This window comes from Sciurus carolinensis, chromosome 10, assembly GCF_902686445.1.
Source record: "Sciurus carolinensis chromosome 10, mSciCar1.2, whole genome shotgun sequence".
Lineage (NCBI taxonomy): Eukaryota > Metazoa > Chordata > Mammalia > Rodentia > Sciuridae > Sciurus > Sciurus carolinensis.
Window position 1 is genome coordinate 84990945 of NC_062222.1, and position 27904 is coordinate 85018848.

The 27904-nt window shown below is 33.4% G+C and overlaps 1 protein-coding gene across 1 annotated transcript; it reads left to right on the forward strand.

The window, feature by feature from the left end:
- The first annotated feature begins 261 nt into the window (after window positions 1–261).
- On the forward strand, window positions 262–18022 carry LOC124994043 (sulfotransferase 1B1). The gene is made up of 8 exons (XM_047565685.1): window positions 262–429; window positions 2503–2686; window positions 2922–3050; window positions 6217–6314; window positions 11084–11210; window positions 11709–11803; window positions 12767–12947; window positions 15765–18022. Exons 2-8 carry the CDS (start codon window positions 2539–2541, stop codon window positions 15875–15877), a joined length of 891 nt encoding a protein of 296 aa, XP_047421641.1. The 5' UTR covers window positions 262–429; window positions 2503–2538; the 3' UTR covers window positions 15878–18022.
- Window positions 18023–27904: the final 9882 nt, after the last annotated feature.

The following is a 27904-nucleotide window of genomic DNA, read 5'->3' on the forward strand; positions in this document are numbered from 1 at the left end:
ATGGTCGAAATTATTAGAAGACATTCCTAGTAGGGAGGCAAAAGGTTTTGATCCACTGACTCTTCATGTGGTTTCCATCTGTGTTTCCCTCAGACCCTCTGCAGCCTGTGGGGGAGTTCAAATCCAAGCAATCTCAGCCTGAGCTGACTTGTGGTCACCACCCTCCTCCATTTCCTTTTCAGAGCTTCCTGGTTCTGCCAGCTGTGGAGACAGCAAGACTTTCCTCTGTGTTTGTGTAGTTCACGTCATAACTGCCTGTGGAGTTGCTGACTGCTATCGCTGACTTCTGGGCTGGGATCTGTCCTTGGACTTGTTTACTTACTGGTGACACAGGTGTGTTCTCCAGGGCCACCACTGGCTCCCAGGGCTAGTCTCAGCAGAAGTACCACGGACTGAAAACAAAACTGAACAAGGAGGTTACATTGTAAGGTAAAATTTGCCTTTTGATCTATTTTCCTACATTTACAGAGCATTGGACACATTGGAACAATTTCTGTTTTTAGCAGTTTCATAATTTGAACATCTTTTGAATAATTCTTATTTTTCACATGGGAAATTCCGTACTGTTGTTTATGCTGTGGAGAATTTCTCAAACTTTCAATATTCACTTTTATTTTTCTGGGTTCACTGGGATGATTCTGAAGCATTGCCAGGATTGGGGATCTTCTCTTGAGACCTCACATTACTTTCATATAAAGAATCCTATTCAAGTCTTCATTTTTCTTCCCTTCACATATATGCACTGACCACTTAAAAGCACATTCCAGAATACAGAATATGCTGTTTTTTATATTAATTTCTGGAGTTGGAATTGGATATGGACCTGATAGAGTTGAATTTTGTTAGAGTGACGTGAGTGGAAGAAAGTCTTTTTTTAAATTAAAATAATTATTTAGTTTTAATGGCAAATGACTCAGTTTCTCCTAAGAGCAGTATTGCCTGTCACTTTCCTATAGTTTTAAAAGGTTTTTACAACCTAATTTTATATTTTAGAAACATCCACTTTCCTGCATGTCTGGTCAATGACACTAATCATCTTAGGTTTTCCAGCCCTCCCCTCTGTGTGGATCTCCCCCTGTGATTCTGAACTCACCATCAGCCACTGGTCAGGGTGAGCAATGCTAACTCAGGTCTAATCCCCTGGAGCTTCCTGGACTGGCCACACCCACATCCCAGATGTGACTGGTTTGTGTCAGAATTGGCCGCCTTGCTTTCATTTTGTTACTCATTCCATCTTTCTCTGGCAACATTTTTTTAGCATGAGCAACTTGAGCATTTTAGTCAGAGAGGAATTGCTTTGTTGAAGAAAAATGTCTTTACAAATTGTGAACACCCTTATTTGACTGAGATAGACTGGAGACAATTTTTAACTCTGGGTTGGGCCCTCAGGCTGTGTGTAGTATGATCGAGTGAACAAACTAAAGTCCATTCCTGGGTTGCCACCCTTTTCTGTGACTTTGAGCAGACACTCCAAACGTCTGGTTCTTTAACTTGTCTACAAAACGAAAGATGTATCTTTAGAGTGGGTAAGAATTAGGGGGAAAAAATGCATGTTGACAAAAATTAATACAATATATTTTCTAGGACCCATTAATAAACCATTTACACATACCCTATACTATAAGAGAGTAAGAGAGTAAGTTAAAAGTGGTTTAAAGGTTCCTCTAAAATTTTAAGGGAATAGATATTATTTTAAGATCTTATTAAAATTACAATTCTGATTCTAAATTGGGACCTGAGACTCCACATTTATAACAAACTCTCAGATGGGACCAATAGCATATGGAGCTTACATGTGGACTGCAGTTTGAATAATGGTTGTTAATCTGATAAATATAAGACAGTAGTGCCAATAAAAATGAAAGATTGAAGAAATAATGGCTAGAATTATTCAAATTTAACAGAAACCATAAACTCACAATTCCATCCATAAACTCACAATTTCTTGAAGCTCAGTGTAGCTGAAGTATATGCTTGTTCACACACACACACACACACACACACACACACACACATAACCACACCAAGAAACACCATAATTCAGTTGCTCAAAACCAGAGATAAGAAAAACAATCTTAGAACCAAATAGAGAAAACACATGCTTTATCTACAGAGCAAGGGTAACAATAATAATAGACTTCTTGCAAGGAAAAATGAGGTGTAACTTGCAAGCTAATGATCAGCAAGAAGTTTGTTCTGTTGCAAATTCAGATTTTTAGTATATTTCTGTGAAACATGATTTTAATTGAAAATAAAATGTGTACTTTGTTTCCAAAGTTTCTGCTAAAGACCTTTGTTCTACTTGTTGCTGAGCCAGTTGCTACTGTTGCAATTTGTGACTTTATGCCTGAAAAAATGCCCTTTGTATTTAGATCTTTGTGTACTCAGTGTGCTAAAGGTCAATTTTACTTTCTGTGATATTGCATTTTCTTAAGGATAACATTTGTCACTCAGATTCTAATTTCTAATCTCTTTATTTCTCCATGATTTTACTATCACTAGGAAGTCTGTTAAGTATTTGTACAATCTGCTACAAAAATGATTTCCCAAAATGATGTCATGCGAAAAAATCTGAAGATGGTCCATGGCTACCCCATGGTCTATGCTTTTGCCCACAACTGGGAAAGGATCGAAAGGTTCCGCAGCAGGCCAGATGACATCGTGATAGCAACTTACCCTAAGTCAGGTGAGTTCTGCAGGACTGATGCAGGTCTGATCAACATCTCTGTAAAATTATCATCCTAAGTAAAGTTAATATTCTTATCAGTCAGTGCCATCACCTACTTCTAGTGTATTGAAATGGACATTGTGATATAGAAATGGAAACTTAGGATTAAGTTTCTAATAAAGTAAGATCTCAGGCTTCTACTCTTCTCCCTAGAATTAGGTGCTGATTATAAGAATATTGCTTTTCTCTACAGGTACCACTTGGATTAGTGAAATCTTGGACATGGTTCTAAATGGTGGAGATGTTGAAAAATGTAAACGAGCTGTTATTACTGCTAAAGTTGCCATGCTGGAAATGGCTGTTCCTGGGATAAGAATGTCAGGTAAATTTAAGTCACCTGGGGATTATAATTTTGTAATATTATTTACATAGCATGTGTATTATTGTATCTGTGATAGCCCATTCAAAGAAACAAGTCGATTTGGTAGCAAGAAATTAAAGTTTGCAAGCAATATGGTAAGTGAGGCATATAAAGGAACTTATTTAGTCCATTGCATATCCAGGTATGGTACCAAAGATAACAGTATTGATTGAAGTAAATAACTAAAAGTTTGGCTAATAATATAGTGTTTTAATGTTTTGTTGACTTTTATTGTGTAGAATTTGGCAGACTAGAGCAATAACTCCAAATTTAAGACAGTTTTGTAAGTCGATAAATAAGCAAAGAAGTACCAATTCTGTTTTAAGATCAGAATTTATTATTAATAAAATTTATTTTTCATTTCCAAAAGAGAGTACTTCTAAAGTACTTTGTGCTGTTAATCATATACAAAATGATTATGAAATTATATATTCTCTTTCTGGGGAAGCTTACAATAATATTGTGATATTATAAAACAATATATCAATATTATCAATATATCAATATTGTATTAACAATATATCAATATTATCAGTCTTACAAAATATCAAATGTTGGGAATGGGAAGGATAGGACAGTTTCCTTTAGGTTGGATGTTAGCGTCAGCTACTGGGAATTTAGATTCAAAGCCAAGCACACAGTCAGAAAAAGCATATTCCAGAAAGGTAAAGCATTAGGCGTGAGGGTCCTGATGCAGAAAAGACCCTGGTATAGGACACAAAATAAAACATGGTCATCGAAAGAGGGGAAGGGGGCATGTAAAGCAAACAGAGATTAAGCAAAGACAAATTGTATAAGGCTTGTGATTCTTAACACATTCTTCAATTTTATTCTAAACAGTGCAAAAGACATAGAAGAGTTTTAAGTAAGGAAAAGCTTATAGAGCTATGTTGTTTTTATTATTTAAAATGCAACGATTGCACTGGCTGCTGTGAGGTGATAGAATTGATGACTCTAGACCAGATATATGTTGTATTTATTGTATTGATGAACAGTATAAGAAATGTAAGGAAAAGAAAAGAATCAAGGGTGATTCCCAGAGTTTTATTTTGGAACCATTTACTACTGTGGAAAATATCTGAAAAGGAATACATCTAATTATAAGACTATTAATAATTCAACCTTGACATGGTAGGTTTGAGATGACATGGCAAATTTTAAATGATGAATTAAAATTATAGTATATGGAACATGTTGAAAAATATGCATTAGACCACTCTCAGGATTATTGGGTGTGGTAAGCAATGCTATAGCCCAGGGAAAGCCAGAGGAAAAACATGAGATGAGCAGAAGACTGTGGAAACTAGATGTGGAGGCTTGGTAGGGGGATAGGAGTTGCCAAAAGACAGGGAAAAGAAAAGTCATTTACCTAAGAGGAAATGAAAGAACATGGTGTCCGATAGGGATGAGAGAAGGGTAGCCGAAGGGAAGCTTGGCTCTGGAGCCCTGCTAGAAACCCGAGATATGAAGGTGGATGGCGTAAATCTGCTTATCAATGTCAAGAGCAGAACCCAAATCCTCTCCCATAGAGGAGGTATCTCTCAGCAGACAGGCTGAACTGATTACTTCCATATGCAGACAGGGATCAACCGGGAGGGTGTCAGTCCTACTGTGGTTGTCTGTAGGTCGAGGCCAAACTGCTAAGGCTTGGAACTGAAGGACTGTGCTGGGAAAGTAACCAAAATGAGTTCAAGAATGAGGTAAGACTTCAAATCCATGGGAAAATATGAACTGAAAAAGTAATTGAGCCAAAATAATCTGAGACAAGGAGTCAAGGATCATTGGTATGAAGCAGGTTTAGGATTTGAGGCAAGTTGCCAAAGAGGGAACAGTAGTTCATCTAGAAATGAGGGTAAACCCTGGCCCTCAGATTTACTATGAGTCCTGAGTGGGGATACTTGTGATGTCTTTGTGTCTTCGTAACATTCATATTTGTGGACATCAAGGGCTCATTTAAAGAGACTCATATGGTGAAATGATTATAAGACAGAGAAGGGACATTGTTCAGGGAAGTTGAGGGAAGGACCTGAAAAAGCAGATATTGAAAAGACTTCATAAAAGGAACAGAGATAAGTTCAATTCCTGAACATTCAGGAAGAGTGAATTATGGAAATTATAATTTTTCATTTCTCTATGCTGGGTAAAGTGACTATAGACTACCAGATTAGACATGTAATAAAATCCTTGGTGTTTTATAAATCTACAATTAATGTTTTCTGATAAAACATAAGAAACTCAATTAAATTGAAAATTCAGAAAAGTGACCATTATTGCATGGGAGATATTTATGCTAAAAAGTATCTGTTTTTTATCTGAAATTAAAATTTAACTGGGCTTCAGCCAATTCTATTATAATTGACATAAGAAGGTTTTTCTTAATGCTAATCATGTGCTGTTCATGCTGCTCTACTGGATATCCCTTGGTGAAGAAAATAAAGTTACTTACCTGCTCTTTTGGAATCCCTGTTGTATTGTGTGTGTTTGGGGTGAGGGTGGGAAGGAAGTAAACAAACACAAATATGTGTCATATAGGACATTTGAAGAGTGTTATAATGGTAACCAAGGACTTAACATATATGATAAATTATTGCAAACAACAGAAACAATTCTTGTTTCCAATGTGTAAGTCAGACACAGACACAGTGGGTAGACCTTCTTAAGCAGAATGTGGTAAGATTATATAGGATGAACAGGTAATTTAGAGGTTAGATTGAATATAAATCATATTGTATAAAACAATAAAATGATGCATAGGACTTTAAGATTTATTGTATGAGTGATCTGAAGGAGGAGATATGATAAAACTTTAGATTACTAAAGTGGGCACTACTATCCTTCAATTTGAGGAAGGGGGAAATGAAGTAGAGGGACTCAGATATTTTAAAAACATCTCACAATTAAAAAATGATAGTCAGGATTTTATTACAGGAAGAATAGTCTCAAATCATAAACTCAACTATTACACAATACTACCTCTCGGAATACTGAAAAATGCCTGTAAGTGGTACAACTTTTAGATACATGATATGCTGCTCAAAAGCATCTTGAAAAATTGACTGAGAAGATGAGGAATCGCAGGCTCCTTGGAGACTCTAATATTTCTAAATGCCAAACTAAAATTCCCTAGGGTTAGAACAATTAGAGAAGAATCCATCACCTCGGATTGTGAAGACACATCTACCAATTGACCTTCTTCCTAAGACTTTCTGGGAGAACAACTGCAAGGTATGCGCTTGACTGCAAGCTGATTTTAAAGTGTGACCCTGTCTCTTTACCCATTCACATATTAAGAAAATGGCCAGATGTTTAATTGACTGTGACCATGAGAACTGAGCTACATGAGGAATTGTTTCAACTTAAAAAAAAAAAAAAAAAATTAGTGTAAGCTTACTTACTTAAGTTATCTAGACTTGAGTAGCAACAGAATCCTCACCTCAGGACAGTGTTACTACTTTGATTCTTCTGCTGTCCCTAGATATTGCGGTCTTCTACAAAAACTTAACATAAAAGTGTTAGCTCCTATTTATATGGTAAAATTCTTCAGGGAACATTTATTTGTGCCTGCATATTTTATTTGAGGGTAAGTTTTAAATTTCAAATTCAATTCTTCAATAGCTATAGTGTTATTAAGATAAGTGCTTTCATTTTACCTGACTTTTGCTAGTATGTGATATGTAAGGAAATTTTCAAGTTGTTGAATTTATGAACAAAAAATTATTCACATAATACATACCCACCTTATTCTTATAGAGGTTTTAGGATTTGTTATGATACCCACCATTTTGTTCTTTATCTTAGTTGTTTGTATCTTCTCTTTTATCTTTGTTGTTCTTGCGAGAGGTTTATCAAGTTTATTAATTTTATTTTTTGAAAACAATATTTTTGTTTCTATTATATTTCTATTTTTATTTTCATGGATATGTGCTTTTATCTTTTTTTTTTGCTTGTCTTGTGCTTTTATCTTTATTATTGCTCTCCTACTTATTTTGATTTTAATTACTCTTTTTTCTAATATTTTCAGGTCAAAATATAGATTATTAAATTTGGTGCCTTTCCTCTATTTCTAGAGTGAACATTTAGTGTAGTAATTTTCCTCTCAAATTGCTTTGGTTACATCCCATAAAGTCTGATGTGTTGTACTTTGATTTTCATTCAATACTATGCATCTTTTTATTTCATTTGAAATTTACCCTTACTGTAGGATTATTTCAAAGTTCAGTGTTTAATTTCCAAGTGTTTAAGAATTTTCATGTTACCTTTTTGTTATTGCTTTCTAGTCTGATTCTATTTTCATCGAAGACTGTACATTATATAATTTTTAATCTTTAAAATATATTTTATCTTGGTATATCTTTGTGAATATTCTATTGGCACTTGAGAAGAATGTGCATTTTTCTTTGTTGGTTGGAATGTTCTGTAGATTTTGATTAGATCCTATTTTCTGATAATGTTATTTGGTTCTTTATCCTTGCTTGTTTTCTACCAGTTGGTGGTTCGGTCAGTTGGGGAGAGTGGTTTATAAATACCCCCAACTATAATGTTTGACTTGCCTACAGCTGATTTTAGCTTACCAGGGTTTGCTCCATGTATTCTGAAGCTATATTGTTTTGTTTTTGGACATTAGGATTGCATTATCTCCTTAGAGGATTAATCCTTTTGTCATTATGCAATGTCCTTTGTCCCTAGTAATTTTTTGTATTGAATTTTACCTTGTCTTATATTCATACAGCCACTCCTAGTCTTTACTAATGAATATTTGCATGAGATTTCTTTCTCCATTTACTTTAAATTTATTGTCACTTTGAAGTAAGCTTCTTCTAAATACCATATGATTGAATCCTGCTTTTTTTAAAATTCACTCTGCCAATTTGTCTTTACATATATCATTTATATTTAAGACAATTATTGACATTTAAAACTAAAATCTGTCATTTTTTTTTTTTTTTTGCTTTTTGTTGTTTGTAATATTTTTGCTTATTTTTGGTTTGTTTTCTTGAACCATTTACCAGAACATTTAAGAGCTTTTTATTGACCTGTTTGTAATGTTTTTGAGGATTTTGTTATTGTTTATGGTTTTAGATATAGTTTTCTTAGTGACAGCTGGAGGTATCACTATAACCATATAAACATACATAACTTATCACAGACTATTGTCAGCATTTTTCTCCTTCAAATAAAATGAAGACATCTTACTTCAATTTTATTCCCTTTACCTTCCCCATTTGTTAAAGATAATGGTCTGAAGTGTTTCCTCTACACAAATAAAGTGCCTCATCAGATGCTGGTATAACTTTGCTTCAATTATAAAATATAAAGAAGAAACTCACTAAGTCAAAGATACTCTTTTACCCATTTTCTTGCTTTTTTTCTTTCTGAAGATTCCATTCTTCTGTGGTTATTTTCTTTCTCTTCAGAGCTTCCATTAGCCATTCCTCAAGATAGGTCTGAAGTAACAGTTTTTTTTGGTTTTCCTTTATCTGAGAATAACTTTATTTCCCTTCCTGCCTGAAGTATAATTTTAAATGCATATAGATTTGTAGTTGATAATATTTTGCTTTCTGTACTTGAAAAGTATTATGCCATTTCTTTGGTCCTCATGATTTTGATTGAGAGAAATTCATTGCCATTCAAATAAAAAATTTTTAATATGCAATGTTGTATATGTCTGGCTGGTTTTTAAGATTTTTATTGGTGCTTATGTTTCAGAAGTTTATTCACAAATTTGTCTTAGTCAGACTTTATTTGGGTTTCTCCTTTTTGAAGTTCTTTTGTCTTTTTGGATCTATAGATTTATTTCCTTTAATAAACATGGGTGTTAGCCTTTTGTTGCTGTGACCAAATACCTGACAAGAACAATTTATAGGAAGAAATGTTTATTTTAGGTCAATGATTTCAGTGGTTTGTTCCATGGTGAACTGACTCCATTGCTTTGGGCCCAAGGTAAAGTAGAAGAACATCATGGAGGGAGGGCATGGTGGAGGAGCAGAGCACTGCTCTATTCACAGTGGCCGGGAAACAGAAAGAGGGAAATGAATCACAAGGAAGTTGAACCCTTACAGCTCATGCCCCCAGTGACCCACCTCTTCCAGTCATGCCCCACCTACCTACAGTTACCACCCAGTTAGTCTATTCAAAGTAGGATGCACTGATTAATTTCAGCTCTCACAATCCAATCATTTTACCTCTGGATATTCCTGCACTAACACAGAAGCTTTGCAGGGGCATCTCATACACAACCATAACAACATGGAAGATTTTAGTTATTAATTCTCCAAATTGTTTTCCAGGTTTTTTTTTTTTTTTCTTTCCCCTGTCATTCTAGAGTTCTGAATACATGATCATGAGTTCTTTTTTTGTTGTTTTTGTCTCACAGATCCCCAAGGTACTTTTCATTTCTGTTTAGTCTTTTTTCTCTCTGTTGTATACATCAAGTAACTTCTATTGATGTATCTTCAGGCTTCCTGATTTTATTCTCTATTATGGCTACTGTACTATTAAGTCTATTTATTAAGCTTTTTGTTTCAGTTATTGTATATTTTAGATCTATAATTTCCAGGTATATAAAACTTTTCATGTATAAAATATTTCTTTCCTATGTTTTTGTTTGTTTCAAGGAAAGTTTTAATTGAGTGTTGAAGCTTCTTTATGATGTTATTTTAGAATCTTGGTCAGATAATTCAAAATTTAATTCATTTCAGTATTGGTGTCTTTTCACCTTTAAATTGTGATTTTCCTAGTCTGGGGTAAGACAGATGATTTTTATTTGGATTTTGTATATTTTATTTATGTTGTTGGGATTATTTTATTAGTTATTTACCCTGTTGAGATTTAGCATATAGGTTTTTACTGTATTCTTGGGACTTTGTTCCAATAGGAGTTTATTTTCATGAGTCCCTGCAATGTTTTTCTTGTCCTGTTGACATTCTGGGGCTGTTGGTGATCTCCCTTTGTCCCTGCTCATGCCGTATGCAGAGGCGTTATAGTACCTCCTTGGACCACCTGCTAGTGCTGACTGACTTACTGAAAGGAGGACAGAGTCCTTATGTCTGGGTCTCCTTGGGCCCCTTGGTGAAGGGCATACAGAAACAGAGCTTTGTTGCTGTTTTTGCTGTGATGCTTGGAACTACCCATGAGGGCCCCAGCTGTGGGGTAGAAGTTGGAAAAGCCCAAGCCATCAGGTCATGTAGATGGGCCCCAGGTGTAGAACAGAGTTTGGGATTTTCCACTATGTCTCTTTTGGGTTTCTTATTTCCTGATCCTTTGTCTAGGATCAGGTTTTTCTGGGTATTGTTTTATTTGATTAATGCTTGCTAATAGTTCTAGTTCACAAACCTCCATGTTGCCCAATTCAAGAACATATAGGAAATGAAAAGAAAACCTAGAGGGAGTTTACTACATTGGCGTCCTCAGGTTAGGAGGTGACTATTCACTATAGTTTCAGAGTTCCTATATCACTGTCTGTTGAGAAATTTCTAGAGTTTTAGTGATATTTAGAGGAGAAAAGCAGGGCAAGTGAATCTGTGTCTTCCAGTTTCTGAACTGGATGCTCCTATAAATTGATTGTAATGCATGTCTTTACTTTCTACTGCCTTCTTAACCTTTATCTTTTTCATCGCGTCATATGCTTCCAGGTGTTCAAAGGGTAGATATGAGGCCCCAGAAGCCTCGCAATTTGATATTTTCAAATTGTTTGGTATTCTCTGGGCTCCCTAAAGATGCCATTGTTGATTTGTGGATCATAGAGTGAAGGGAGTCAGAAACTAACAAGGTTTTTCCGAAGCATACAGATGTCTCAAGTTCCCACCTCATAAAAGCATTGCCCTACTGGAAAAATCACTTAAATGATTCTATATTTAAGGTGTTGATGAAGAAACTTTATGGGTCACAGTTTCTAGGAGAAAAAGTACTCTGCCATTTTAATTATAGATAGTTTTTAAATTTTATTTTTGGTAAAAATACCTGCCATTTCATTTTCTTTTTCTTCCCTCCTGCAGATGATCTATCTTGCTCGAAATGCCAAGGATGTTGCAGTATCATATTACCATTTTGCCTTAATGAATAATTTACAACCATTTCCAGGAACATGGGAAGAATATCTGGAGAAATTCATGGCTGGAAATGGTAAGTAGCCCTTTGCTTAAAGTTCATAATACTTTTTTATTTTAAATTGTACGGTTAACTGTTACTATTATGACTTTTCCCTTCAAAACTATTTTTTTTAAGTTGGTACATTCAAATCCAGGGCAAATGTATTCAGATATTGTTTAACTTGTCCAAATCACTCGTCAGATCTGTTTTACATTGTTATATTTATAACAGGTAGATACATGATATGAATAATATATATGAAAATAGTCTCCTTCCATGTGAGGCTGAGTATAATTTATTAGCAGTCAAGGTATTTTTATCTGAAATGCTTCCTTTGTATTTTACATTTTAAAATTTTATTTGCTTATATATTTACAAGTGGCTAATTTTACGTTTTAAAAATTGATCTTATATTCTCAGTTTCCATGATTACCAAATTCTACAAAATGCCTTTACAAACTGACTTTGTGTTCAGGAATAAACTTTGATTTGATGAATGCTTATGGAAATAGACTTTTTCTCTGGTTTTAGTGTCCTATGGTTCATGGTTTAATCATGTTAAGAGCTGGTGGAACAAAAAGGAAGAACATCCAATACTTTTCTTGTACTATGAAGATATGAAAGAGGTAAAAGTGGTAGATATTTATTCTGGATAATTGCCCTGCCCTAGGATAAAAAGATTAATCTTTACTTTTAAAATTAATCCATCAAATCCAAAATGATATCACTGCTTTTTTATCACATATATCTGCTTATCTATATCTTTATACCATCCTTAATAACTTTCTAATTATAAATCAATGACTGGTAGTCATTATTTTTATTCCTTCAGTATTATGTTTCTTTGACCATCTTTTCTTTTTGAAATTCTCTTCAAAATTTACCCAGATTTTGCACTCATGATTATCCTTTGAATCCTGCCAACTCGTTTTTGTTTGTTTGTTTGCTTTTTAATTATTTGCTACATTTAAATGATCACTTCCGTACTCACTTTTTCCATGAATATTTTGTAACTCCAACATCTGAGTAGGCAACAATGCATTTTGGTAAATTTGAACTCATCTTTCTCAACTTCAGTTGGATTTTCCCAAAATCTTTCTAGATACATCCACACAGTTTTAATTCTTCCAAAGAAGTTACAAAGATAAGTTTATGTCATTAGGAACTGAGAATGATCCACTTTTCATATTGTGTTCATTATATTCTTAATAGTTAATGAGTAATTTAGTCCTTGATATTTTGCACCTTTGAATTTTTTCTTTCTTTTTTTCCCTCCCTTTTTAGAGGTGCTTGGATTGAACCCACGACTAAGCATACTAGGCAAACGCTCTACCACTGAGCTCTGGAACCTACTATTTTTAAATAGTTTTTGCCCAACCAAGTTCTAATCAGTTTTCAAGGTGAACATATTTTAAGTTGTCAATAAGTTTAATTACTTTAAAAATTATGGAGAATGGGCCCAACGAACTACAAATTTCCTTCAACATTTAGAGGCAAACCAGAAGAAAAATGATAAATGTGTATTTTTCTTGCCTGTTAGTCATTTACACATTTTCATTTACTTGGATATGTGTTTTACTCACTGATAGAATCCAAAGGAGGAAATCAAGAAAGTTGCTAGATTTCTAGAGAAGGACCTGAATGATGAGATCTTGGATCGGATCATCCATCACACCTCATTTGAAGCGATGAAGGACAACCCTCTGCTGAATTACACACACCTGCCCAATGCAGTGCTGGATCACAGCAAATCCCCTTTCATGCGCAAAGGTAAACACTGTGCTCATTTTAACTTCCTGTTTTACTTTAATCTGGAGGTTTAGCTCTGTGATCTCTCCCGCATTATTCATCCTGTTTAGGCTTCAAGTTCTTAGTTGCAAAAATAGGAGACTATTTTACAAGTTTGTCATTCCTAGTTCCTTAATTCTTTGTCTAAATTGGTACAGGCCCCTCTCCTCTCCTCAATGATATATGAATTTTATTCAGTACAGTACTCTGTTCTTTATAGCCACCATATCACTTAGAAAATAGTGATAATTTTACTAAGAAGATTCACCAAAAGGAAGGATTTTTTTATTTTTTACCCTGTGGGAAATTGTTGCTCCCCATAGATACTGTATGAATTACAGGATACATAGCATATAAATTTAACATAGAAGAACACAGCGTTTGATGTTGAAATACAACTTTACCTCATTTATGAAAATTGTGTATATTGTGGATTATTATATATGGCACATGTGAAATGTGTTATTATTTATAAAAAACAATTAACAAATTATTATCTTAAATCTGAGGACTTATCCATTTGATGAGAATGTTACCTTATACTTTCAATATTCTTTATTGAGTTGGAGGGAGGAGCAGAATTTCAGTTAGTATTCTGGGAAATAACATAGCCCTAAGAATGTGCTGTGCAAAACCATCAATTAGAAAAGAGCTATGTGATGAATTTTCTCTAGGGATTTTCGTAACATTAAAATACAAAATAAACTTAGTGCTATCAAATTACACCTTTTTCCAAAAATACTGCATTTACTTCTTAAAAATTACCTCTAGTGAAAAAAGCAAAGCAGACTTTTCATGTAAATGTTATATGATAAATTGGATCAAAAATGAATATATGTATAATATATGTAAAGTATGTAATATACAATATAATATATATAAATATATATAATATATAGCGTATATTGTTTTCATTTCCCAAATTTGAAAAATCATCTTTATTAAGCAAGGCAAATTCTCACTGTGATCACTGAGTGTAATTTCCAGATTTTTACCTCCCATCACATGAATATAGATGCCATCCTACCGCATCTCATAAGGTGTACAAGTAGAGGCGACAAGCTCTTTATTTGGATTCTATGACTTCTCCAATTTCAACAAGAAAGAGTACATGCTTGTCTAATAATGAGGTCAGTTTTTGCATCTCCTCTGATGGTGATACAGAACAAACATTTGTGGTTAGATAGATCAAAGATATATCCAGGCTATGCATTTGCGAAAATCTGTGACATTGAATACATTAATTCCCCCACAAAAGCTCTGCCTACCTCACTGACAAAATGGGGAAAATATTAACAAACACCTCCAGCACAAGCTTTGTGGGAGTATTGCAGCAAATGAAATGTAAGCATTTAGGGTATTTTCTAAACATAATACATGAAGAAATAATAAATATCATGGGTTCAAGATTCATCTGTTCATTCATTCACTTAATAATTCACATGCAGGAAAAGCTCTTTCTGAATATCTATATGCAGTACTATTCTTTAGGTCATTCAAGGATAAATGGCACAAAGAGTTGCTTCACAGAGCTCATGATGACGTGTAAGAATCATACAAATGAATGCTGAAAGGGAGCAATGTGAAGTAGGTCACAGGAGCCAGGCACACTCAGACTTGAAGGATGCTACATGGGAAAATCAATGTCCTCATTTAGTGGTGCAACAGTCAGCATAATAGGGAGGGAATAGATGATGTCCAGTGTTTATTACTACATCCCAAATTGTAACAAAACAAAAATCTGGTCTTTGGCCAGCATTTACTTTATTCAAAAAATTTTTACAAAGTGTGAATATTGCATAATTTATGCACAGATCAGAAGATCCCTAGAATGCATCATCTACAACTTTTTATCTCTTAAATTTGTGTTCTCTGTTTTTAATGACATCCTTGAAGATGCACTACCCCAAATATGTTTGTGTTGATCTTCATATACATTATAAGAGTTATTGCCATCTGGGGAACATAAAGTATAATAACCAGGAAAACAACCTTGTTTAGGAGTATCTTTTTCATTTAGAGGACTTGGAAGTTTTATTAAAGTATCATGAATTAACATAGTTTGTAATTCAATGTGGTATACTTAATATTTCATAAAATAGGAAAAGTAAGTATTATTCCAAGAACATTTGTAGCACATCAACAGTTTATTCATTTTAAAATAATTTTTATAACCATCCAAGAATGAGAGATTAAATATAAATTTATATCCCCCCAATTTTATCTTTGAAAAGGTGGTTCAGAGATGTTATATGTGTAATTTTATTATTATTATTGTTCTTATGACAGCTGTGAATTAATGCAAACCTAGTGAATTTTGGGAGAACACGTATCTTCCAAATATCATCACATTTTCATTTATAAGTACTGGAAAACTATACTCATCAGCTACTTGTTTTATGGTTCTTTTGGTTAGTGACTCTTCTTTGTACATTTTCCCAAAGTAACTCAGGAAATATAATGTGCCCTATTGATCCTGAGGATTCAGTAATAACCCCGTGACCCAAAACAGAAAAAGTAAAAGACTCTCTCTCAGGAAAAAATTGCACTTCCATGAATTTATATAAGAAAATTAACCCTTCTTAGAATGCCTTTTTAAGAGTTAGACTGTGTGTTTAGTTATAAATCACATTTACAGGTGATAGAAAATGCTCAGTTTCTTAAGGAAATGACATTTTGAAGTTTTCACATAGAAACAAAGTCCTTAAGGCATCTAATATTTCCCTTGGTATATGTTAGCTTTTCCTTCATAATGTATATATTTTTACCTTTCATAGGTTTTCTTGTTTTTATTTTTAGGAATTATTGGTGACTGGAAAAACTACTTCACAGTGGCCCAAAATGAGAAATTTGATGCCCTTTATAAAAAAGAAATGTCTGGAACTACACTTCGATTTTGCACAGAGATTTAAAGTGCTTAACTGTAACTTGAAGAAAGAAGAACTGACCTACAGTTTTTTGAAACATGGCAGTTACGACTTGGCTGAACAATCAAATGATTATAGGAAGGAAAAATAATGATTTTAAAACTTCGAATTTTTTAGCATCATTAATCAGGTCCCAGTTTTGTTCCTCTGCCTCTGAGATTCCTAATTCCCTAAAGCCAAGGCCCATCATTCCCTTTTTATAGGTTACACCTGCCTTTTCCTAGATGAGACCCTAGGAGACAGTATTTACCCTTCTCAGTCTCCCATACCTTATGATTTAGTTAAGTTCTCCTCCCTATTATCGTGGTCTAAGAAATGCTGTTTGAAAACTAACACTCTTATTTCCTAACTCTTCTGGTTTCCTTTTGCTGAATTATTGTCCCAGGACACTATGTTCCACTGCTATTTACTGGGTGTCAAACAATTACTGAAGTCATAACTCATCTCCCTCTATTTGGATAACACAATTCATGTTCCAGATCTTGTGGAAATGTTTTTTTTCCTATATCTTATTACATGTCCTGGTCTCCAAAAGGCAAAGACCTGCATTATTCTCTCTAGATGTCTTCCCTGGGGACTGGAGCTTGTCTCAGACTACTGCTAGGGCCAGGACCTGCTTCCTGTGGAGAATCCTCTTCTCTCAACAGCCCCTTTTAAATTTCTACAAAACACACATTGCCATGCTCTGATCACTGTCATCTTGTCTGAATAGATCTGGATTCCCTAACAGCACCCAAGATAAGATCATAGCTGCTGTGGAAAATTTCCCGATTGGGTGTCCAAGGAAGACTAACCTGAGTCTCACTCTGCCCTCCTGACTCAGTTATCCCTTCCACTTACTATTCCACGCTATATGTCTATCTCCTTGGACTCTTTGATAGATGTTTCCTTGGAACATTTATATCTCAATTCTGTTTCTTCCATGAATGTAGTTATCATCTGTCCCTGTGCAGCAAGAACTTTTACCTGAAGTTCATATCAAATTAAATCCAAAGTCACAGTGCGTAAACTGAAGTTTGTTAGAGTGTCATGGCCTGGGCCCTTACTTGTTCAGGGAGTGGGAGGTTAAAATGCACTGTAGACACCCGTGAGGCATTCTGGAGATAGCAGTGGGTTGCAGTTTTGCAAATATATGCTCTGAGTCTGGAATAGTTGGGAATACTCCTGAAGCCTGTAACTACACTCCATTTCAATCCCAACATGAGGGATCTAGTATCAAATGCAAACTCCCTAAAAGTGATTGCTTTTGATTCTGGAAATGTTTCCTTCTATACATTTACAGTGTATATTATAAATTATTGCAGGGTAAGCAACTTGTGTTCATGTTCTTTAAAAACTAGGGATACTGTGAACTAATTCAAACTATCTAGACTATTGCTGTCAAGAAGGAAATAAAGACAATCATGTGCCTATGCTTTGTTATCTTAGTACTAACAATGAGTTAATGTTGCCTGAATATACATGGGCTAATGCTACTGTAGTCTGTTACTGGGGGGAAAAAAAATCTCTGAACTAGACTTTAATCTTTGTAATAGATTAGCTACACTAACTAACTTCACCTGAAGGATGTAATAATTAATTCCCACTTTCCCTCATTTTCCTCTGTAAGAATAAATTTCTCACTGGACTTGATTCAACAGCAACAACAAAATACTGTAAGATTGAACTATTCTCCAGGCATTTTTTTGTGCACTGAATGATAAAGTAGAAAAAATTTAGATTTTTAAAAAAGTTTGGATTATTGCCTCTTATTCATTCCTTAGGCTATGATTCAAACATCCTTTCGGATTCCCTCACTCTTAAGCTCACTCTTAAGATCACACAGTGAATCTCCTACTAGATTTCAGTTTCAGAAGTGCTTTATATCCTTTGAAACCATATGAAAAACTGCCACCTCATAATTTTTCTAAAACCATGTTTTTAATCTGTTTCTCATTTAGTTTCCAAATAAAACACAGTTACATCTCCCTCATTCTAATTTTTTTTTTTCCTAACTGATTATACCATGGCGTAGGACAGTGATAACAAATATCTGACAATGACATGATTATTCCCCCATTCAAGGCAAGTCTCATTCATCAATTCAAGGGTTGTTGTTCAAGAAGTCGACAAAGCCAGGTGAAGTGGTACATAAATAAAATATAAAAAAAAAAAATAGGACTGAGGATGTGCGTGGTTAGGTGTCCTTAGGTTCCATTCCTAGGGGGAAAAAAAAGTCAGTGAACAGCTTAGAGATCTTTCTGTCAGAACACAGCTAGGCCCTCACTTCCCAAAGGGAAATAATATCTATTTCCTTTCCTTCTACCCTGTTGTCACGAGGTCTGTTCTAGCTTGTCCTACCCACACCATTTACTGCCTTTTCCCACTGACCTTATGTTCTATCTGGTGAATTTATACCCTTTAAGGATTTTGAGGGTTGAGTACTATGCCCCATTTCACCATCAATCCACACAGGATTCTTCTCCATATTCATAATCTTTTACATGTACAGACAAGCAGGTAGTACAATCTATTTCAAATACTTTATATTAAAGAGATGTGGAAAGCCAATTATTTTGTTAGAGTTCTTCAGACAACTGAGAAAGGCAAGAAGGAAAAATTGGCCTAGGATTAGATAGTTTGTAGTAAGCTACCTGCACAAATGTCTCATTAATTGTGATCATTGGAATTATTATAAAAAACGACATGTTATTAAAACATTACTTTCAGTAGCACTTTTTAAGCAGCCACTTACCTAATATAATACCGTTACTATAATTTGCTACAGTATATTCATGGAGGCTCATTTGATGACTCTGTGCCATTGACTATTTTTGTAACTGTCTTTTATTTCGATATCTAATGCTTGATTTTAGAGTTTACTTTAATTTTCCACCCATATAATATAAGGACTTGGTAGTAACTGGAAAATATTATACCTCAGTGTTTCTTGGAAAATTCCAGTGAATACATAGAAAATGATTTTTAAATGTGCCTGAAAGTCTTAATTATAACTTTTTCAGCTGTAGGATACTCATAGTTTTTTAAATAAGAAATTAGAAATGATTAATCACAAATGGAATCATCTTTGCTGATCATATTACCTGAGAGATGGTCATACATCTTGATGAATACAGTCTATTTTCATCAGTTTACAAAAAGAAATAATTGTCATAATAACTATAGAATGGGATAATAAAATGGAATATGTATCAATTGTATAAGTTAGAATAAAACACCATAATATGTGAGTTGATATATACTTATTATACTTTATATCTTGTCATGTTATTGATAATTTATTAGATGTTACACAATTTTATAGAATTAATATAGCCATTTTCAAATAGCAAACTGAGCTTATAAATGGGATTCAACCCTAAGTCTGTTTCCCTCAAGTCACTCTTAATCATTGCATGACAATATATAGAATTATATATAAAGAAGTTCCTATAGATATTAGATTATCTCTGAAAACATTGTCATAGAAACAATTAGGTAATGGTGCCCCATGTGACAATGTAAAGGTTCCAAGCTGTATTTACTCTCAGCCCCAGTGTTGCAGAGATGCTGCCTGAGAAACTGTGATTAAATTTATAATGCTTTTATAAGCATGTCACAAATGGTGCTCATTTATAGTTTTAAATAGCGATGTCAATAACATCTCTAAAACTTTTGTAAGTTGAGTTTCTATTGTTGAGTTTTAAATTTATTAATTAGAAAGGAATGTCTCTGGTAAAATGTACACAGTCCCAACAAATGATTAATAAGATAATTTATGCAATGCAGCTTACTTATAAGTTGAGTACTTACTGTACTCTGTCCTGTTCTCTCCTGTCCAGGGAGGAAGAAAACTAGTTGTCATGAATTTTGTGGAGAAATTTTTCATGGAGGTTGAAAAATGGCAAAAAAATAGAGGAGAGAAAACAAAATGTTTCCTCACAACTTACATTCTCTATATCCCCTTCCTTTCTCTGGTCCTATTAGCAAGGGGACCACTTATGCTATGCATATTAGAAGATTTAGGTAAAGAAAAAATATATTCTGTGGTTCTCCCTAGAGACTCTAATTAAGAAAGAATTTGGCCCTAGATTATGCACGTTATATAAACATCAAAGGTGACTCAATGATTGCATTATCTATGTGTCTTTCCATGTGATTCATTTGAAATACTCATGTTTTTCAAGTACCAGTTAGATAGAAAGACAGGTAGATGATAGAAAGATGATAGATAGATAAGTTTTACAATAGCTACCAAGGCACCCTTTTTCTATTTATTGGATTCACATTTATAAGTGCAAAGATATAAAATAAAATGGATAAATTAATTGTAGAACTAATGGTTTAATATAGTTTGAAAGGAAAAAGGAAGTTCAGTGAATTAAATAGCTTGACACTAGGCCTATAGCCAAGTTTGCACTGTGTTTCAAAACAAAAGAAATGGGCAACTTTCCCAGAAGAGTTTTCTCAGTGTGTGAATGAATCATTAGTTTGTACAGATAGTATAGATTGGGTTTCACTGAGAACACTTTTGCTTATTTTCTGGAAATTATTCCTTCTATTGTATGAAAGCAAAGTTTCTGAATGCGCTAGTATATGTGAAAATCTATACCCTCCCACTGTTTTTCACCTGAATTGCTCTTACTGTCATATTTTGAGACCTTAGGTTTGAAACATACTGGGTTCTCTGCAAGAAGCCAAAATACACGAAAGTCTGGGACTAGACCACAAACCACACTTGTGACATCCGCTAATAATTTCCAGGAAAATTCTGGATGAATTTTAGGACCAATGAAACTTTTGCAGGGTAGGTGAAATGAAAATAGAAAGTGCTTTTACACAGTGCATACACTTCTATCTTTACCCAATGATATTGTAGACTAAAATGGGTATAATTTATACCCATAGACTTTCTTGCATTGCTTATCTCTTGATAATTTATACAGCAATCTGTTTGAAATGCCATCTTCATACCTTTAAAAGTGGATAAGTTCCTAGAAAGTATGTAGTTATATTAAACAAATTGGTGTTCCCATCACTACTGTGAGGACTTAACATAAAAAAATACAAAATATGTTTTAAAAGTCTTTCTTCAACTTGTTTTTGAATTCCTACTGTAATAAATCACTTTTGAGAATGAGGTCTTGATTTTCATCTGCAATGAAGTGGCAAACTAGGATTTTTTGGCTGGAGATGCACTTGAAGCATTATTCTGTTTGATCAGCAAAATTTTCAGTGTTGCTTTTGTTGCTTCAGTTTTGTTTGTTTTATATTTACTTTTTTAAAAAAAGAATTTAAATAACTTCAGCTAGAGAAATACAGTCCCCAGTTCAGCACAAGCCTCAGCTATTCCCTCTGGGTTGTTTTATACACTCATATGACTTGCCTAATCCACAAAACACATTTTAGTTTTTCACCTCATGAAAAACTGTGTAGAAAAATTTTGACTGTAAAAACAGGAGAAAAATGATCTGTACAACGGTTGTGTGTTTGCTTCACTTAGGTTATTTTCCTCCAAGAATACTTATTGTCAGTAACCAATAGCAAATGAGGAAAAACAGAAAATGGAGACAGAGTTAAAAGTAAAATGAGGAGCACTTCAAGGAATAAAGATCTAAGTCAGATACCATCAGGTTGAAGATTTAAGGTCTTGAATTACCCCCTAAGGATGAGGGTTACCTAAGTAATTTATGAACACAATTACAATTGGCTTATCTTTTTTTTTTTAGTTGAAGTTTTGAAAGTAAATTTTGTTGTCAAAATACTTTGTGGCCTGTTCTTTTCCATATGCTTGGGCTTGAAGAGTTTGTTTCTTTACTTTCCAACTGTACATATTACAACATAAAGTACCACAAAAATTGTTTCAAACTATTTTCTGAAAGAATAACAAAATACATACAGGTAAATGTGTAATAATTTTAATATACTTGCACAAATAAATGCAATGGTATAGAAACTCAGACTTTACAACTCAGGACAGGAAGGGCCATAATTTGACTTAGTTGATACATTGCAGCAAACTACTCAGTAATTTAATTAAGAATGAGCATACATTCAACTGTTCAGTTCCATTATGAAGAGCTTAAAACTTTTGTAATATTTGGGTATTTCCTACCTGACATATTTATGCATGTAGAGAACACACACACACACACACACACACACACACACATATTTTTTAGTGTTACAGGTTTTTTGTTTTTATGCAATGAATTATCCCAAAATACGGTGCTATAAAACAGAACCATATAATTATCCTCAAAGATGCTCTGGATCTGGAATCGAGACAAGGTAAAGAAAAATGGTCTGTTTCTGCTTCATGATATTGGGAGACTAAACTGGGAAGACTCAAGTGGGTTTTGAAGTATTCTGGAGGCTTCCTCCTTCTTGTGTTTGAAAACTGGTTTGTGATGACTGGAAGACCATTTTCTTCAAAGGAGAATAGGGGTTACCTTTTCCTGTGGCTTGGGCTTTTCCATGTGTGGAAGGCAGGGAGGCATCATGACCTCTTACAGAGAAAAGCTCAGGACTGTAACTGAATGTTCTGGCAAACAAATCGATAGTTGCATAGCATTTTATGACATGACATCAGAAGTTAAATTTTCATTTATGATATACTTTTGTGATTGAAGCACTCACAAGGTTGTACATGTACAAGAAGGAGTGACTATTCAATAGGAAGAATCCTAAAACTTTAATGACAATTTTTTGAAAACTATCAGAGTTAATTATAATATGTAAATAATATTTCCTATTATAGTTGAAATGTTATTATACTTTATTCATTTAGAAAAACATAATTAGATTTTAATTATGATTACTTTTTTCATCAGCTCCTAATATTAAAAGAACACAGAAAATTAATATCCAGAATAAAGTTCTAAAAAAAAGACCAAAACAAAAGTTAACACCCCCAAAATTCTGATCAATAAATGGGCAAATCAAATAAACAGACATTTATCAAAAGAATAAATACAAAAAGTTAAAAAATATATGAAAAAAATGTTTAATGTCTACAGAAATCAGTGAAATGAAAGTGAAAACTATGCTGAGATCATCTCTCTTCAGTTAAAATGACCATCAATCATCAAGCATACACATAACAATAAATGCTGACAAGGACGAAGGGGGAAAGGTACACCTATACATTGAAATATTTTAAGGTCTCCTTTCATTAAACTTTTTGGCAGTAATTATCCTGATTTTTGCATAACCTGAAAAGGCTTCTATAATTGAAGCCCCTAATAGAAGGAATGTTTACTTAACTGATCCTATTTTTGCTGATGTGGTAAAAATTCTCAGGAGCAGAAGACTCCACAGTTTTCTGGAAAGTCACAGGCCTATTCATCCCAATGAGTTTAGAGAAATGAAGCAGAAAATTTACCTTTATATCATCTGACTGGGATATTCAAGAGTTTATTAAGGAGACTCAAGAATAGAAAAGTACCTTCATTAAGGATCTTAGCTTTCTGTCCAACAGAAATTAAAAGCTAATGACATCTTGTGATTCACAGACTTTTTCTTTCTTTCTTCTTCTTTTTTTTTTGAATAATATTCATTTTCCCCTGGAAATTGTATTTTGTATAGGTAATTGCTCTCTACATAGGTAATACCGCTAAATAATAACAATGTTGTGAAAAAAAACCTACAGAAGTTTTGTCCATACTTTTGTCATCTATTGTTGTATAGTCAAAATGTAGAAAACTGAGTATAACTAAAAAAAAATTTAAAAGTTAAAAACATTTAGAAAACTGAGAAATATGTAATTGGTGAAAATGGAGTATAATTCCAACTTTCAATTGCCAGGAAAAATCAGAACTTCTGTGATTTCTGTGATCTTACTTTCTTCATCTGTATGTAATGTTAACATGACCGAACTTTTGTAATGACTGAAGAAGAAACTGTGTGTAAAAGCAATTGAAAAACCATAATATGCAACGTGCATCTTTTGATGACTCTGAATGTTTAGGTGTTAGGTAAGGCTAGATCTCACTGAGCACTTCTTTTTCTTTAAGTAGTTTATCTGGTTTTAAAATGTGCTGCCCTCACCTGGATGGTGCCTGGTAGTGCTTACTAGATAAGACAAATTCAAATCATTAGTGTTTTCATAATATTGCTAATGGAGTAAAAACAAAGATATTCTAGGTGTACTTGCGCGTATTAGATAAATTGTTTTTGAGACAAATATATAACATGCATAGATATATATCATAAAACAAACTACTCGAGTAGTTTGAGTGTACATGTATACATAGATATACAAAACCAAGATGAATACTCACAACATATTTTATAGAAAATATCAAGTTTTCTTGATATTTAGCAAGTAAGGTCTTTTAAGTTTGGGTTGGTACTATTTATAAGTTATAATAATTATGTAAATACATTCAAAGCTTAACCAGGCTTAATTAGCAACATATAGATGCCATTAACAAATTGCTTAAATAATGTTAAACAGTAACTAAACTCTACTCTAGAAGATTACAGTGCTTTATCTGATCATATTGCCTATAAAGTTGAGTTGTCCTATTAAATTTGTTTTTCCTGACTGAAACTATGATCACAGATTGGCTTTTATTTCAAGTTTAATAATCATTTATTTTAATCAAATGCTTTGATAGAGAACAGATGAACACTTTTGAAATAGCATTTAATATTATTATGTAAGATTTAAATGTCATAGTTTTGAGAGACATAAAGACAAAATGCATCATTAGAGAGAAAGTGTGTCTTTATTAAAAAGTTTTGAAAAACATATCTCTTCTGTCCTTTCTTATGAAAATTCTACTATGTGACTTTAAAGTGAGAAGAAAATAAAAGATTATCTTGGGATATTTTTCCTTTCATACTTGGCAGCAGTCTCTATATCATGAAAACTACCCAGGAAACAGATGCTAGATGATCCCCTTTCCACGAGGATGGAGGCCATTAAGCTAGGAAAAATAATTTTATCCAGTCCATCACTTTCCCAAGATCAGTAAGTTGTCATATCTGTGAATATTGTTGGAGAAAATTCAAGCATACATTTATTGCACAAAAAAGTGGCCATATTTTAGTAGTAAAATGTATCTCCAGATGTATTTTATCAAATTTTAATATCTACTTATTAAGATCCCATTTCATCCCAGTGCTATGTTCTTTTTATTCTATATATTTTTCACACCACCATTCACTTTATGTTTCTGTCTTTCAGCAACATGGGAGTTTGTTTCATTTCTGAATTTATGTTGATATTGATATCATAGAGACTAGAGCAGATCTGTTGGGATCTTATGTTTTTGAGAAACTATTAAATTATTCTAACAGGGTATTTATATTTTAAATGTAAATTGACACAGGTGTGTGCTATTGGGAACTCATAATATTGTCTTATTGATACTTTTGATACCTTTGAATGCTTTGTACCATATTCTTATAAAATCATGTAAAATATATATAGAATCATGTACCTCACTGGATATGGTGGTGGTTGGGGAGGCTGGGACAGGAGGATTACAGGTTGGAGGCTAGCCTGGACAATGTAAAGAGAACTTTTCTGAAAATAAAATAAAAATGGCCAGTGGTGTGGCTCAGTGGTAGAGTGTCCCTGCATTCAATCCCCAGTACCACAAAAATAAACAAATTAATTAATTAATTAATTAAAAATGCCAAGGAAATACTTTGAAGAGCAGAAAAATATAAAGATAGCCTCAATACCAAGTTTCCCTTTATCACCACCTGGTTTGCTGTCTGCGTAGTTGTTTCTAAAGAAGATATGGAAAGGAAAGTTTTCTTTTTTAGTCATAAAATCAATTAAAATCTCCTGAGAACAAAAGGAAAAATATGTTTGTAATTTTTCCCTTGAGAAGGTAGATTAATTAATTTAAGAATATTCTGCTAAGTTTTAGTTTTTGTCTCATTTGGAATTTTGTAGGAATTTCCAAAGTCTAAGGCCTTGCATATGGAGAAAGGGAATCCAGAAATGCTACTTGCATGAACACAGGAATTTCCTCTAAAGAGCTGAAAGAGGAAAAACTACAAATATTACCCTGAGTTTTATATTTTTCTCTACCATGTTTCATTATACCACCTCTCCACTTTTAGGCAGTACTGATAAATTATATTAAATAGGTAATCATCTCTTGTTTCTCAATATTGAGTGCATGAGTACTCAGAGTAAGAGTCTGAAAATGACAAAGCAGGGAGAAACAATTTGAAAAGGATGGAAAGAAAAGCACTCATTTAATTTAATAAAAAATGACCACTTTTCTGTATTTCTGGGTGTTTACAATGATTTCTCATATAGGTTTTGCATATATCTTGTTAAATGAATAACTAGTACTTTTATTTTTTTTTTGTTGGTATTATGAACAACTTAACTTTCTTGTAGAATGTCTACTATTCACTATTTGTGTGAAGTTCTGCTCATATCTCAATTTAAATTTTATACCTTTCAATTTCCTATATGCATTCATTTGTACTTTGGAATAGTTTTCCAAATATATATTCAAATGAACTAAAATAAAACATAAATCATGTCTTCCTTTCCAATTTTTACAAGACTAGTTACCCTCTTTGTCTAATTTTATTGTTTGTATTTCCAAAACCATGCTTACAGTACCAGTGAAGATAATGGCATTCTTGTCTTATTTTAAAATTTAATAGAAATGATTCTAAAATTTCCTTGTAAAATTGGTTTATAAAGTCATTTTAAGAAAATTAATTTCTCTCTTACTGAATGCATTCTTTGTTAATACAGAATTGAAAGATTTCATCAACTGTCTTTTTTCCATGAAATTAATTATATAAATTTATTTTTAGCCCTATTAACATACAAATTTTATTAATGGTTTTCCTGTTTATACTACTTAATTTTAATTTATTTTTAACAATAGTTTTGGAATATATTATTAATAGTTGACTTAAGGTTTTGTTTTGCTTTATTTTGGGGTTTTTAATTTTTGTTTGGTTGGTTGGTTTTGGTATAGCAAAGATGAGTGAAAGGAATTTGCTAGCATCAAGGGGAAAAAGGACAAAGGCAATTTTCAGTTATTTACCAGCCATAGAATCTAGATAGATATTGCATTTGGGCAGTGAGAACTTTAGCTATTGTTGCATTCAAAATTCCTAGGAAATAATAAATAAGATGAATTTTTAAAAATTTATATTTTAATCACATTATGATTAAGCATGTAGACTTTGTAGTCAGAAAGGCGACATCTGAATCCTGACTGAATCACTAAGTCTTTTAGTGACATGGGCAGGTTACATAAACTTTCTATGTCTTAGATTGTTTTTGTGGAAAACATAAACAATAATATTACCTAATTGAAAAGATCATGGTAAGAATTAAATTATTTAATTTACAGACAGTACTTAGAATAGCACATGTAAGTGCTCCATCAATGTTAAAGCACAGAAAACTGAAAGTAAAATGAAATGCAATGAAAATTCATATTGAAAAAAAGTAAAGTATATTAAATTGTTCACAGGAGAAAAGGATTGTTCCCGAAGCTGTTAATCTGAGGAGCTCCTTGAGAGTCCATTGTGCAGTAGAATGTTTGCAGTACGGATGTCACAACTTGTCCTGCTCTCACTATAGACTTGGCTAGTGAACTTATTTGACCTACTAGAACTCTACAGAGGTTAAAAGTGACTTCAAAACACAGTACTTAGGAAGCTTTGCCAATATTGCTTCACTCTCTTAGATGAGTGCCAAGGTCAAGCTGAGTGAATGCTCTGCACACAACAGGCTCAGAACACTGTTCCAAGAAAGTGAGCAGCAGATGCCATCAATGACTTAAGTAGGACCTTCTTAGATAATCTGAGTTAATTGGTCAGAATATTTTTGTTTTTTCCTGGTTCTTTTTTTCTTTTCTCTCTCTCTCTCTCTCTCTTTTTTTTTTTTTTTCTCGGTACTAGGAATTGAACCCAGGGGGCGCTTAACCCACATCCCCAGCTTGTTTATTTTGTTTTTTTTTATTTTGAGACAGGGTCTCGCTAAATTGCTCAGGGCCTTGCTAAGTAGCTGAGGCTTGACTTTGAACTTGCAAT

Coding starts and splice junctions, on each gene's coding strand:
- LOC124994043 (XM_047565685.1), top strand. CDS start 2,539: ATGATTTCCCAAAATGATGTCATGCGAAAAAATCTGAAGATGGTCCAT. Junction 3,051..6,216: donor TCCTGGGATAAGAATGTCAG/GTAAATTTAAGT, acceptor AAAATTCCCTAG/GGTTAGAACAATTAGAGAAG. Junction 11,211..11,708: donor GAAATTCATGGCTGGAAATG/GTAAGTAGCCCT, acceptor CTCTGGTTTTAG/TGTCCTATGGTTCATGGTTT.